The sequence below is a fragment of the Anabrus simplex genome, chromosome 1 (genome assembly GCF_040414725.1).
Source record: "Anabrus simplex isolate iqAnaSimp1 chromosome 1, ASM4041472v1, whole genome shotgun sequence".
Classification (NCBI taxonomy): Eukaryota; Metazoa; Arthropoda; class Insecta; order Orthoptera; family Tettigoniidae; genus Anabrus; species Anabrus simplex.
Window position 1 is genome coordinate 249808610 of NC_090265.1, and position 14110 is coordinate 249822719.

Here is a 14110-nt window from a genome sequence, read left to right on the forward strand (position 1 = left end):
ATGCAAATGGAAAATTGTACACTGATGTTCAATATTATTTAGAGAGAAAACAAAATTTCACTGATGTGTTCCTGAAGGGCCTTCACAGCTACCGTAGCGGTCCCAGGGCCCTCGAAGTCCCCACTGTACTTCACCCCTACAGGCAGTCCCCTACTTTGGCTGTCCAAACTCCTTAGACCAGGGGATGGAATTAATTTATTCACACACATTTTTTTTATTTACGTGCCATCTGTTGGTTGCGAAACATGAACTTTTAGCACAGCTCGCACTACAGGGTATAATTCTATGCAGGGGAGTATCTTCTACCGTAATGCGGCAATGTGTTGGCATTAAAAGAATCTGTTGATTCAAATTTTATACCAACAAGAAGGTAATCAGGTATTTTATTACTTTGCATGCCACCTTTTCGTATGTAGATAAAACATCTGCATGATATGAACTGCATATCCACTTATTTTGAACAAAATCAGACAAGTTGTTTAGAATTTATAGCAATGTTTGTGACAGCATGTAAAATTGCAATATTTTTCTAAAGTTATTACCGCTGTAGGGTAACACTTGGCCAACTTTTAATACCGGCTTGTAGGGTTAAACTTGAAATCAGATCCTGTATATACCCAACTATGTTAGTACCCATTCTTGCTTGCTTTACATTGTTGGTACCAATGTGGAAAATTATCACCTCCTTACCCTCCTCCTCTTCCTTTTTCCTCATCATTTCCCTTAACCTAATTCCTGGATAACACACTACCCTTGTTCCCGTTCGTCCACCTGCCTAACAATAGAGTTGCCCATGACCAGAACCTCAACTCCCATCCACCTCATTTATATCATAGTTTTTATAAGAGGAATAAAGGAAATGTAAATCAAGCAATGTAAGAGATATCTAGGTGTCTCTGATTAGCACGTATGGGTAAATCATTAGGTAAAGAATTTGTAAGTTGTCATTCTTTACATAAACATCAGGGTTATGGGAATCTGTGTCTAATAGATTTTAGTATAAATTTGTTATAGTGGCTGGGTGATAGTTAATATCAAAGATAACATCGTAAACCAAAATTGGATTTGAAAGAAAGTTTGTGTGCAATGTGTGTTTTTCACTATAGACTTTTAAATGATTGTGAACCATCACTACTTGCGTTTACTATGGAAAAACTGATAGTTTTTGGCAAATAGGACAAGTTCAGTACAGTAACACAGAAACTCCACTTTCAAGAATGATACAACAGCAACTTGATCTACTGAAATACAAAATCCTACCAATTCCATCTTAGTCCTCTTCATGTATCTGATATTTAAAAAACGTTAACAGGGCGGAGGCAGAAATTGTTTGCTAGTATGTTGTGTAGCTGTTAAAATAATCTATTTTGAATACAACAGTAATGGATGTTGCATCTTGATCATGATTATCAGGGAGCAGATTTCTATGCAGTAATAAATTAGATTGCATTCACATCAATCTGGTTCAAAAGGTCCTTTAACCCATTAGTAGGTTTTCTAGTGTGAGTCATAAGGTCATTTGTCTATGGACCTGATTCTGTTTTACATAAAACAGTGTTAAATAAGCATCATTTGTGGACACCTTGAATCCCAGACAACTCAACTGCCATCATCTTGTCCACATGTCTCAAGCGGACACTTCACACATTCCAGGATACCATACTTCTTTTACAGTGGGCTACGTCGTCATTTCTTTTAAAATAATTCTGAAACACACAGAAATTCCTTTTGAATGCTTGTACTGTTTCATGTCCAAGCAAATGAGGGAAGGAAATGTATATAGGAATGCTATAGAGCCGTGAAGTTAATTTTTCTGTACAGGTTTCTTTCCAAACTTTTCATTATGGTCATCTTGCATTCTAATTAATGTACATTCTGAGAATTCTAGTTGCCCATTAAAACTACCAATGTGTGTTTACTCACAAGTTATCAAGTGATTTTCCAACCTAGCTTGTATCTTTCTATTCATACATCTGATTCTTGCTGATAAGGTCAAGGTCAGTGAGTTCAGTTAAACTTGACAAGGAAGAGACATGCGCTAATTTGTGAGACAGAAATACCATAACATTTCATTTGTACAGTAAACATGAGTAACTAGGGACTAGCATGTTTAGATCTGAGACAAGAAAAAAACGTAATTACAGAAAGTGCGAATGGACTTACAGCGAGAAAGCTCACTGGAAAATTCAAATGCAAGAAATCTCAAATAAACACAATTGTGAAGAATAAAAATGAAATTTTAAGTGAGTGGGAGGAAATTAGGAATTGAATGAAAAGAATGCAGTGCTCAATTTTTTTCAGAAATGAATGTTACAGTATGAATGGTTCAGGTATGTTCATGCACAAAAACTGCAAGTGAATGGGCTAATATTAAAAATTAAAAAAAACAAATGTATGCGAATTTTCAACTAATCTGAAAGCTTAGATTTTTAAACAGATGAAGAATTTGTGTCACGCTGGATCGCGAGTACGTTGATAACGCAATGGAACCATTTTTCCTTTTATTCCCTTCCTGAGAATATCGCAGTAAAGAAAAAAATGTGCTAAATTTACACAGACATATCTGAATGATTACTTCCGGAAGCTGTGATGTTTTTAAAGCCTGTAAAATCGCCTCTGATATCTCCCACACAAATATTTACAGTAGTTAGAAATAATTTAAAATAATTAAAATAAAGATGTTTGCTTCTATTTAAGGTGGATTTTCTTTGTCGTTAAAATGTTCAATTAATTTTTACAACCTGTCATAACAGACAATTTTCCACGGAACTGATAGTGTCCGCAGAAGAGAGGTTTGACTGTGTTTACCTGTTAATAAGAAGTTGATATCTGGTCATATCTCTGAAAGTCTTCTTTTCTTTTTTCAGAAAAGACTAAAGAAATATATGAAAAAATGGAAGATATTCTAAATTGCAGTATCTGCTTTGAACTGTTTGTTTCTGTAAGTAATTGCTATTTTCATTTATACTTTTTTAGTGTACTGTTTGCCTTGAAATGTCTGGAAATGTGAGTGGTGTATTCATAATAAAATAGAAAATTCTGAGTAATAGTAAGAATTAGTAGTCCAGGAATAATTCATAAAATTATTAAACGTGTTTCTGGGACTGAAAACATGTGTATGGTTTTATTAAGTAATGTTTCTTTCTTTAATTTTTATGATGATGATGATGATGATGATGATGATGCTTGTTGTTTTAAGGGGCTTAACATCGAAGGTCATCGGCCCCTTCTTTAATTTTCTCTGTCGAAGTTATCATTTTCATAAATTAAATTAAGTTTGGCATCAAAATTTATTCGGTCAGTGGTGAAAGGAACTTAGTAATTCTTTTTTAAAGTTTACTGGAGAAACAAAAAAAACCTGAATTATGAATAAAATATTGTGCTAAACAAATCAATATGTTTTTTATTTGATATATGGCCTGTCATGATCATTATGCACTTAACAAAACCAATATATTTAATGAGGGATTAGAGATATAATTGTTTAAAAAAAATTAACATAGTTCCTTTCTCCTGTCATGGGAATTTAACATATTTCAGTTAGTTTACTCGTGAAAAACCTGTATTTTTGCCATAAAATTATTATTTATTGATCAATGGACCACTTTTTCTACATTTTCTATTCTTCTTGTACCATATCTGTCGTCAGAGCGATTTGATTCAGTAAAGAGTGGTGGGTACTGAGGGGAGTTCACTCATTCTCTTGAATGCAGTTCTTGCCTGTTTAATCCAGGGCCTAATTTCAACAGCATTATTCCAGCTGTGATCAAGTGATGCATTGTCAGTACGTAGTTCCAAAGGTTGGCCATACAGGTACTTAGTAAATTTCTTCACTCCAAGTGTAATAGCTGCATCCTCTCATTCGTGCTGCAATTTCTTCACTCCAAGAGTAAGAGCTGCAGCCTCTTATTCGTGCTGCAATTAATATATCTCAGCACTGGAGAAGGTCTTAGGCGTGAACCCAATTGCATGTTTCGTCCCATCAGAAACAATGTGCGAGCTGCTGGCACTCGCCCCATGCTGCATAGCCTCACAGTTCATTCTGAGAAGCAGACTAGTAGAGTACGAAATGAGCACTGATAACCACTAACTCCTGGAGACAGTCCAGTTCCATGGCTAAATGTTTAGTGTGCTGGCCTTTGGTTAGAGGGGTCCCGGGTTTGATTCCCGGCAGGGTTAGGAATTTTAACCACCATTGGTTAATTTTGCTGGCACAGGGGCTGGGTGTATGTGTCGTCTTCATCAGCATTTCATTCTCATCACGACATGCAGGTCGCCTATGGGATCCGATCAAAAATACCTGCACCTGGCAAGCCGAACATGTCCTCGGACACTCCCGGCACTAAAAGCCATACGCCATTCCATTCCTGGAGACACCTACAAAAGGCATTTATTTGTTCAGACCCCTAATACCCAGTTCACATCTTCTTTGAGTAAGGCATTCAAGGAATGAAGCATAGTAGACGTTTTGAATGATTTTGGCATGATATTACAAACTTAATAAAGGAATGCATTTCTGATTTACAAGAGGGCTCCTTGGACTGCAGGAGAGTCTGGAAGCACTCCATATTTGGATGCAACCCCTGGGCATCCAAAATGTATCCCAGGAATTTCATCCTTGGCTATAGCTAATGGCACTTTCCAAGTTTAAGAGTGACATTATATTCCACAAATCTATAGAGAATATTGTGACGAGTTGGCGAGGTAGTAGGATATTTACACTAGACTGGTAGCTTCTATACTAAGATTTATTAACTAAGCACTAAACTACACAGGACTACACATAATTTTCGCTCATGCACACACAGTTTTACATTCACACACAAGGTAAACAGTTATGTCACAAAGTCACACGGACACACGTTCTCTCCTTTGCCGTCAGTCCGCACTGTAGCACACTAGTCCGACAATCACGGCATTCCACACACTTCACAGTACCGGCAGTCACTCGCTGACTGGGCTCATGACTGAACTACGCCAACCCCACGCAGGTCAGTACTCTCTAATATACCTGCACCAGCCGTCCAGAACAGTCCGGATGCTAGATGTATCCAGGAACCTCGCGAGATGGAAGACTCCAGACTAATTGTCAAGTAATTTCCATAGTCCTCTGCTGGCTACCATGGACGGAAGCGAGAGGGGGCCAATCTAGCACTTACGTCTTGTTCGTGATTGGCACGATCTAGCGTAAGGGGATGGGCCGATACGGTGACGCCCCTGGCCCATAGCAAGTTGGCATGGGGGACGCTATAACCGTTGCACTGCCCCCTCCTTAAGGCTGCTCGTCCCGAGCTGCTCTACGATACGGTGCCAGGCGATCCAGGTGAACAACTGTCATCTACCCTTGGGGTGGGGGGGCGCCAGATCTGGTAGACGACGTTGTTGATCCTGGAGACGATCCCATTGTGGCTGCAGTTTCGGTGACTTCCCTTTTGTCCTCACCGGACGGTACGGCCACACTCCTTTCACCTTCCTGGAAACCCGCAGAGTTTGCCAGTATGTCATAGTGGGCTTTCATCCAGTCGCTGGCTACCCTAGATGATGTCGGGCATAATCGTGAATATCGTTGAGCCGATCCACCAACTCCTATACATAATCCGTCACTGACTGCTGCTGGTCTGGTGCCGACCCGAACATTAGGTCGCATGGCAGGCAGAGCTCCCTTCCAAGACCGTGTTGGCAGGCGTCATGCCCTTCATCTCATGGGCGGACGCTCGATAGGCCATGAAGAAGAATGGGACCCTCTCGTCCCAGTCCCTCTGGTGCGCCGAAACCATCTTCCTGAGATGTTCCTCGATGGTTTTCACAAAACGCTCCACCCTGCCATCTGACTGTGGGTGGAGAGGCGTCATACGGATCTTCCGCTGCAGGACGTCTTGCATCAACCTTGACCCAAAGTTTCTGCCTTGGTCGCTATGAAGTTCCCCGGGACACTGAATCAGCAGAAGAAGTTCTTGACCAAGACATCGGCCACTGTCAATGCCTCTTGGTTCGGGATGGCGTAGACCTCCGGCCACTTAGTGAAGTAGTCCATGGCCAGGAGCAGGTAACGGTTCCCAGCGTCGGATTTGGGGAATGGTCCAGCAACGTCAATGGCAATTCTTTCGAAAGGTGCTCCAACGTTGTACTGATTCATTTGGCCCCTACTCCTGGTACACGGGCCCCGGCTCGCCACGCAGGTGTCACACAGCTGGCACATCGTTCCTCAGGTGCATCCAGTAGTCATGCTGTCATGCACGATCTAGGGTCTTATTCACACTCAAGTGGCCGGTAGTAATGCCCGCATGCAACTCAGTCAGCACCTCTTATCTCGTGCTCCTGGGAATTATCAGCTGTGCAGTGTGCTTCTTTCCTTCGATCGATTCCCACGCGCGGGTACGTACCCCGTCACTAACCATGAGAGACGACCACTAGGCCCAGTACACCTTATAGGTTGGACTGCATTCGGCGATGTTTTTCTGTAACCGGTTTCCAGTGGTTATACGAAATACAGTTAAGAAAAGGGGGGGAAAAAATCAATTTACACAGCACTTTAAAACATTAACACACAATAAACATCAGATAAACTGCGCCAATACTAACAAATAAACATCAGGTTGGGCAACGTGACGACAATAATAAAGGAATGTGGAGTGGGTCTGGGAAACCTACCAGGGCCATTGGAATACGAAGGTTGCGTGTTTCCAGAAAAATCAACGGTGATCCCTTGATTCAAGATATTATTTTCAGAAATAAACATTACAAAGAAATTCAGAACAAATCCACCTGTCCCAACAATCCAGTTACACTATTTCCAAAAAACAAATCCGATGTAGTTTGCCAAGAGCTTGCTTTTAGGACAAGAGGTTAACCACTGACATCTTAACATAATCAAACTTCTACAATACAATTTTGAGGGTAAGATGAAATACAGGATACCAATACAATATTAAATTAAAGTTAACGTGCCTTCTAAGGCATCGGAGAAATTGAGTGGCAAATCTGGGCGAGTAGGGCAAACTCCTATGTGAAAATACAAGTGAACAGTAACTGTAAATTAAAGCGGAACTGAAACCAACAGTGCTTATCCCAAGGTAGCCCATCCTGGGAGCGAGGATTTGCCACGTGCGTCTGATCGGTGGACTGGCGAGAGAACCAAAAGTCCACGAAATCTCGCCTCACTCTCTTAAAAGGGCAAAGCTGGCCCCGGTGTTATTACCGAGTGACCAATCAGAGCACAGGAGGTTTCCTACCGCCACCCAGATCCACCAATCAAAACTCTTTATCAAGTCGCGATGTTTTCACAATATTCCAGAACATTGGCAGACACTAATCGCAAACTTTCTGTTTTCCAGAATTAGCAAAGACATGCTTCTAGAATCGACAGGAGCCAACACACCCTGTTCCAAAAGTCCGTGTCACAGAATTTCCGGAACATTACAAGATATCACTTAACGATAATAATTTACAGTCTAGTAGTTACTTAGGTAGATAAAGGGAATACAAATAAAATATTCTACAATAATATTTTACACCATGCAGTAAACATTCTTTAAAAGAGATTCTGCACAGGTCTCATCCTTCCTCCCCCCTCCCGAAAATCGAGCTATGCTCAACAATTACCATAAGACTACTGGGGGGGGGGGGGGTGGCGCTGATTACACCCGGAAACTTGCACATCATAGCCCATATTTGTAAAACATAACATAATGGCATTCACAAACCATTTTCACGTATATAGTGCAATGATAGTTCTTGGAAAGTTCGACAGTCACCTTACAGACAAACATAATTTTCTTCAAGTTGAACTTCCAATATTTTTTTTTTTTTTTTTTTTAACTGTCACTACACCAAAAGTCCATTCAGTAACTTGCAGTATTTTAAGGGTTACATATAAACACAGCATAAATATCAAAATGTGATAAGCATACTACAATTCAAAAATCTATTTGCCAACATTCCAAAATTGCTTTGACCATTTTAACTCTATCCACAGAAAAGGATGTATACTCATTCCTTTTACCAAATGTCAGTAATTCAGAGCCCATTCACTTTCTGGTAAGACGGCGTCCACTGCCTCCTTCTTAGCAAATTTTCGGAATAAGTAGATCGCATCAGATTTCACATAAATCATAAGATCGAAATTGCACAACTAGACCACAGGTTATTGCTAATGATGTGGCTGCCGACACAGCCGTTTGCCAACAGCCTCCATTCAAGTTCAGTCCAAACCAGGTCGCTAGGTAAGTTGCAGCACAGCCCAGCCGTATCTTAAACCAATGTGTAATGGGCAGAGGGGTGAGGTGCAGTATAGCCAGACTGCCTCCATCGGGACATAAACCAACTCCAATACTCCAGGCGGAGCTACCCTGCCGGACTAGAAGAACTTGGAAACTAAACTGTTTTCAAAGGAGGGTTAGTGTTCTTTCTTTAACCCTTGAACGCCCGAATTTGTTATTTATTGAAATGTTCAATTTTTCTTAATAAACATTCTTAGAATAGGGTATTATTCCAGGAAGATCCATTATTTTGAAGCCAACATGTTTAGTTTCGGAAATATAGGGTGTTGCATGTATGCAACGCTGGGCGCGTAAGTAGTAGTCTGCAAGGTACCAACACATATGTTATTTTTTTCGAGTAATAATGAAAATACTTGGACAATGAGCGTGGAGAAGAAGATATAAGTTATTGTTGAGTTGATTATTTACTAAGAGACAATATAAAATAGTTTATATACAATAAGACATTATTTACAGTACCTATTATATATATCTACTACTTCATCTCGCTTCTCTACCTCCTCGAGAATTTCTGCTGAAATAAATGTGAATCGAATAAATGGCGCTATTCAACTACGATATCCTCCTATATATACAAGAAAAATTTCCTACCACCCCTGATTTTTATAATAATGATAATAATAATGAAAACTGGAAATGGCGTATGGCTTTTAGTGCCGGGATGTGTCCGAGGACTTCGACTGCCGTAGGCGACCTGCGCATCGTGATGACGATGAACTGATGATTAAGACGACACAGGCACCTAGTCGCCGTGCCGGGAGAATTAACCAATTATGGTTAAAATTCCCGACCCTGCCGGGAATCGAACCCGGGACCCCTGTGGCCAAAGGCCAGCACGCTAACCATTCAGCCATGGAACCGGACATAATAATAGCCTAATAATATGAATCACAAAACTGGTATATGAGTTTGAATTGCATGCACTGCAACGAAGGGTTGTTACGTCAATAACAAACACTTCAATACCAAATAGGTACACAAGGAAGTGATTTGACAACGGATCCGCCTAGCGTTGCAAATATGCAACGCCGGGAATATGTGGATCTCGCTCGCCTACGAGTTATTAATTGTAAAAGGAATCATGCTACATTCAAACTCTGATGAATTTACTTCCTGGGTTTCCTAAAAGAGGTTAATTATTTCTAAATCATAAAGTTATATGGCGAATCTTACCTCTTACAGTATGCCATTGTGTTAGCTAGAACACACGGCGAACTTCAAACATACACCTCGTCAACAATCAAGCGGGGACTATTGATTAACCGACTTGTAAGAAAGCACAACACTTCCCTTTACAGAATACATGCGCAATTTTCATTCTTTTACTGGAAAAGAACTTCATACATTGAAAGGAAAGAGCAACGGCACGCCGTTGCACATATGCAACACTAGGCGTTCATGGGTTAATTTACTGACTAGCATAGAGTCACCCAACTGGTGGCTCAACGAATTTCATGTAGAGAACCCCTTCCACACCAGGGATGGGTACCTAGCCCCGGGGCAAGCACTATTCCATATATTTCTGAGAAGATTAAGGTGGGGTGAAAGAAAATAAAACTACAGGAGTTTATCTGGAGCCCAAAATGGTAGGGGAATAGATTCCAATCGGTGACCCTAAACTAAAACTTACCTAAATTATCATACAAACCCATTACACTAAGGGAGATAAATGCTTGAGGATACATAATGTATTCACACACAATTACAATGTTTATGACTAAATTACACAAATCACTTATGATTAGGGTATAGATATAACTAATACTTGCTGGCCAGCATCTAAAATCTTACAAATACCTTACAACAAAAAAATCTTACAAGTACCTTACAACTAAATCTAGATGGTCACAAAAAATGGAATTTACCCCTCCCTATACAACTTAAGGTACCTTTACCTAAGAGAGGTGCACTCTGCTGATCCTTTTCCTTTTGGGATCACTCACCAGTAATGACACTGGGGTAAGGAACTTTTAAGATGGTGCGGGGACCTCGAAATCTGAGGGCCAAACTTGCTGATAACATGGTCCCCATCACTACTGACGGGGTGCGTTTTAATAAACACCTGGTCACCCACAGACAGATCCTGTGGCCTTTGTCCTTGGTTATAATTATGCTGAACTTTAGTAGCGTAATAAGTTTCAAGTTTTTTCACGCACGGTGCCAATTAGCTCGGATCTTTTCTGGGCTGGTGTCGTCAGGCCGAAGATCATTAATTGGCAACAGATTTGACAGTGGAAAATTTCGAGTAAAGGCCAACATTAACGAAACAGGAGTTTGCTTGTGACTTTCATGGACGGCAATGTTAAAGGCAAACGACAACCAATTTAGGGATGAATTCCACGTAGAGTGGTCAGCAGAATGATAAGCAATGAGACCAGATTGAAGTTTACGATTCACTCTTTCAGCATAATTTGGCCTTGGGTAATATGGGGTAGTGGTTACATGAGCAATGGATAGATTAAAACAGAAATTCCGGAACTGGACAGAGGTAAAAGCTCTTGCATTATCACTCACCAAAAATTGACAGGGTCCAAATGAAGCAAAGATCTGTTTCAAGCACGAGATGGTGGTGTTGGCATTAGCCATACGAGTTGGGAACAGCCACGTAAAACGTGAAAAGGCGTCAACACACACAAGTATGAAACAATGGCCGGTCCGTGATCTCGGGAAAGAACCAATGTAGTCTATGAACAATCTCTCCATTGGACAAGAAGCTTGCTCGGAAGAGAATAGACCTAGGTGAGTATTAGGAGCAGGTTTACTGATGTTGCAAGTTTTACAAGATTTAACAAGAGTACGGATTTCACCATCCATGGATTTCCAAATGAAGTGTTTACGAATTTTCTCTCTAGTTTTGAAAATGCCAAGATGACCCCCCACTGGGGATTCATGAAAATACTTGAAGAGAGCCAGAACTAGGTTAGTCGGGACGACAATTTGGGGTCTCTGCGATCGCAAGCAGAACAAAACAAGACACCATTCTTAAGGACCTAAGGCTTATGTTCACCAGATTTAATCCTGCCAATAAGAGCTTTTAATTCAGCGTCGTCGTCCTGATGTTTAGTTATATCTTTGAAAAGGAAGGGAGAGTCGATGAGAATTACATTCACAAAGGCCAATACTTGCTCAGGAGAGGGGTCTGCAGGCTCTGATTGAGAATCAGAGCTGCCTGGATAGAACATCCTACTGAGGCCATCAGCCACAATGTTTTCAGTGCCATGAATGTGACGAGCTTCAAATTAGAAGGCTGAGATGCGCACTGCCCAATGCGCAACACGACCAGTCCTCCTTGGCTTGGCCAGTACCCAACTCAATGCCTGATTATCAGTTTCAAGATCGAAAGGCAGATGTTCCAGGTCCATTATGAACCGTTCTAAAGAGAAGGCAACAGCTAAGGCTTCCAACTCGTTCAGCAGGATTCAGAGCATGAGAAGCATAAGAAATAGGATGCCCCTCTCCAAATTCATGAAGAAGAACACCGGATATGCCTGTGGAAGAGGCATCAGTCTGAAGGATGAAGCTTCTAGAAAAGTCTGGCATAGCCAGTACAGGAGCATATAAGGCAGATTTCAAGTAGCAAAAGGCTTCTTTGGGCATCACCCCCACACAAATTTGGCATCCTTTCTTCTCAACGCATTTAATGGAGCTGCCCATTCAGCAAAATTGGGAATGAATTTACGAAAAAAATTAACCATCCCAAAAAATCTGGCTACGGTCTTGACGTCTTTTGACATGGGATAATTTTGGATGGCGGCAGTATGAGACTGATCAATAGAGATACCCTTCTCCAACACAATATGGTCTAAGAAAGACATCTGGGGTTGTGTGAAAGAAACCTTGCTAGACTTAAGGATTAGACCTGCTTTACGCAGTCTTTCAAGGACTTCGTTGAGATGGAGAAGGTGTTCCTCGAGGTTTCACTGAAAATTACCAAATCGTCAGGGTAATTATACATAAACTTGAATTTAATGTCTGACAAAACATTATCGAGTAACCAAGTAAGGACAGCAGCGCCCGTTTATGGCCCAAATGGAACACGTTCAAATTCATAGAGGTTCCAGTCAGTAGCAAAAGCAGTGAGGTGCTTGGATTCCTCGGCAAGAGGTATCTGGTAATATGCCTGATTTAAATCAAAGGTGGTAAAAATTTTGGCATTAGCAAGCCAAGAAAAACAAGAGTGCAAATCAGGAAGGGGAGCAGATTGGAGGAACACTTTACGGTTCAACATCCGATAGTCAACTACAGGATGATAACCAACTTCCGCTTTAGGGCTTAGAAGGGCGTATCACTCCGTCAGCGAGCATTTGGTCAATAATAGCCTTAAGGGCTTTCATTTTGGGAGGCGACAGCCTATACGGAGGAGAGTGAACAGGTATGTTATCTGTGACTTCAATTTTGTACTCCAAAACATTCGTGACACCTAACTTGTCTGTGAAGACATCAGGAAACTTATCACAGAATTTTCTAAGTTGGTTGACCTGATCATTGGGTAAATGATCACAATCAAAAGCTTTGGGTTCGCCAGTATCTTCAGGAACAGCATTAACGTGACAAGGCAGAATAGGGGAGCGATCACACAGCTCAAAGGTTCTTGCAGAAAATTTAAAATGGAATCTGTTGAACTGTAGGTCCAAAATCATGCCAGTTTTGGCAATGAAATTTGCACCCAAGATGAACTGACAAGATAAATCTTTTGCCACCAGTATTGGCATTTTCCATGTGAAATCACGGACTCTTATCTTGACATCTAGGGATCCTACAATGTTAATGAGTTTGAATTAGCAGTATGGCAGGTTAAGGACACGGGTTCTAATGTAGGTAACTTGCAAACAGTTTTCATCGAATCGTACCAGGTCTCACTCATCAAGGTTATACTACTTCCTGTGTCTAGCAATGCACAGACAGGTTCATTATTTACCTCTAAACATAAGTAAGGTAGTTTACAAGAAGGGGTGGTAGAAATCCCACAAGATTGCAGAAAATTGCCACTAGGTTCAGACTGGCACCAATCATCAGCCTCTGAATTAGGTAAATCATCCTTCAATGTACAGTTCTTGGGGTTTACCATCAGAAATGGCAGCTAGTCGTCTAGAATTACTATTGCCTGGAGGTCCAGACCCTGAAGTATTACGTGGGCACTGCCTAGAGAAGTGTCTTATTTTATACACAGTATCGGCAAGAAGTATTGGTGGAAGAGAGACTACCCATGGCAGGTTTTGTATTGCCTTAGGACAGTTCTGCTGGAAATGATCAGTGGAGCCACAATTAAAACATGCGCAAGTATTACGCGGCTTGGAAGCAGGTGAAGGGGAGGTTTTAGTATCCTGAGGAGAAGACATGCTCATAGGAGGGGGCCTAATACAACGCGTAGCTGGTCGGCATATTATACACCTTCTGCAGAAACAGTGACAGCTTCCAACTGAGCAAAGGTTGCTGGTCGCGGTGAAAGAGCGAGATATGAACTGTAGTTCGGAGCGAGACCTTCAGTAATGCTGGCAACCATTTGAGACTCAAAATAACGTAGCATGAAAATCCTATCATGGAGCATAATATCCTGAATATATTCAGATAACGACTCGTTCAAATGCTGCACTCTGAAATAGTGCTTCTGCACTGATGAAGACAAGGCATGAGAAGGAATGAAAAATTCAAGCACATGTGTGTGAAATTGATCTACAGTCCATCTTTCCGAAATGGCTCTAACGATATGTTCAGAAAAAGCTCCAGATACATGCGGGTATAGGATTTGAAACACGTGATTGTTACTGAGATGGTACACAATTGCCTGATCCTTAAACTCAATTAAAAACCGAAGGAAGGAAATAACCTTG

General features: G+C 41.0%; 1 protein-coding gene across 3 annotated transcripts in view; it reads left to right on the forward strand.

Moving 5' to 3' along the window:
- Positions 1 to 14110, forward strand: part of LOC136886409 (uncharacterized) — a 314687-nt gene that overhangs the window by 283831 nt on the left and 16746 nt on the right. For all 3 annotated transcript variants that reach the window (XM_067159198.2, XM_067159185.2, XM_067159191.2), the window contains exon 17: positions 2868 to 2941. In XM_067159198.2, coding sequence (XP_067015299.2) covers positions 2868 to 2941 — 74 coding nt within the window. The remainder of the gene's footprint in view (positions 1 to 2867; positions 2942 to 14110) is intronic.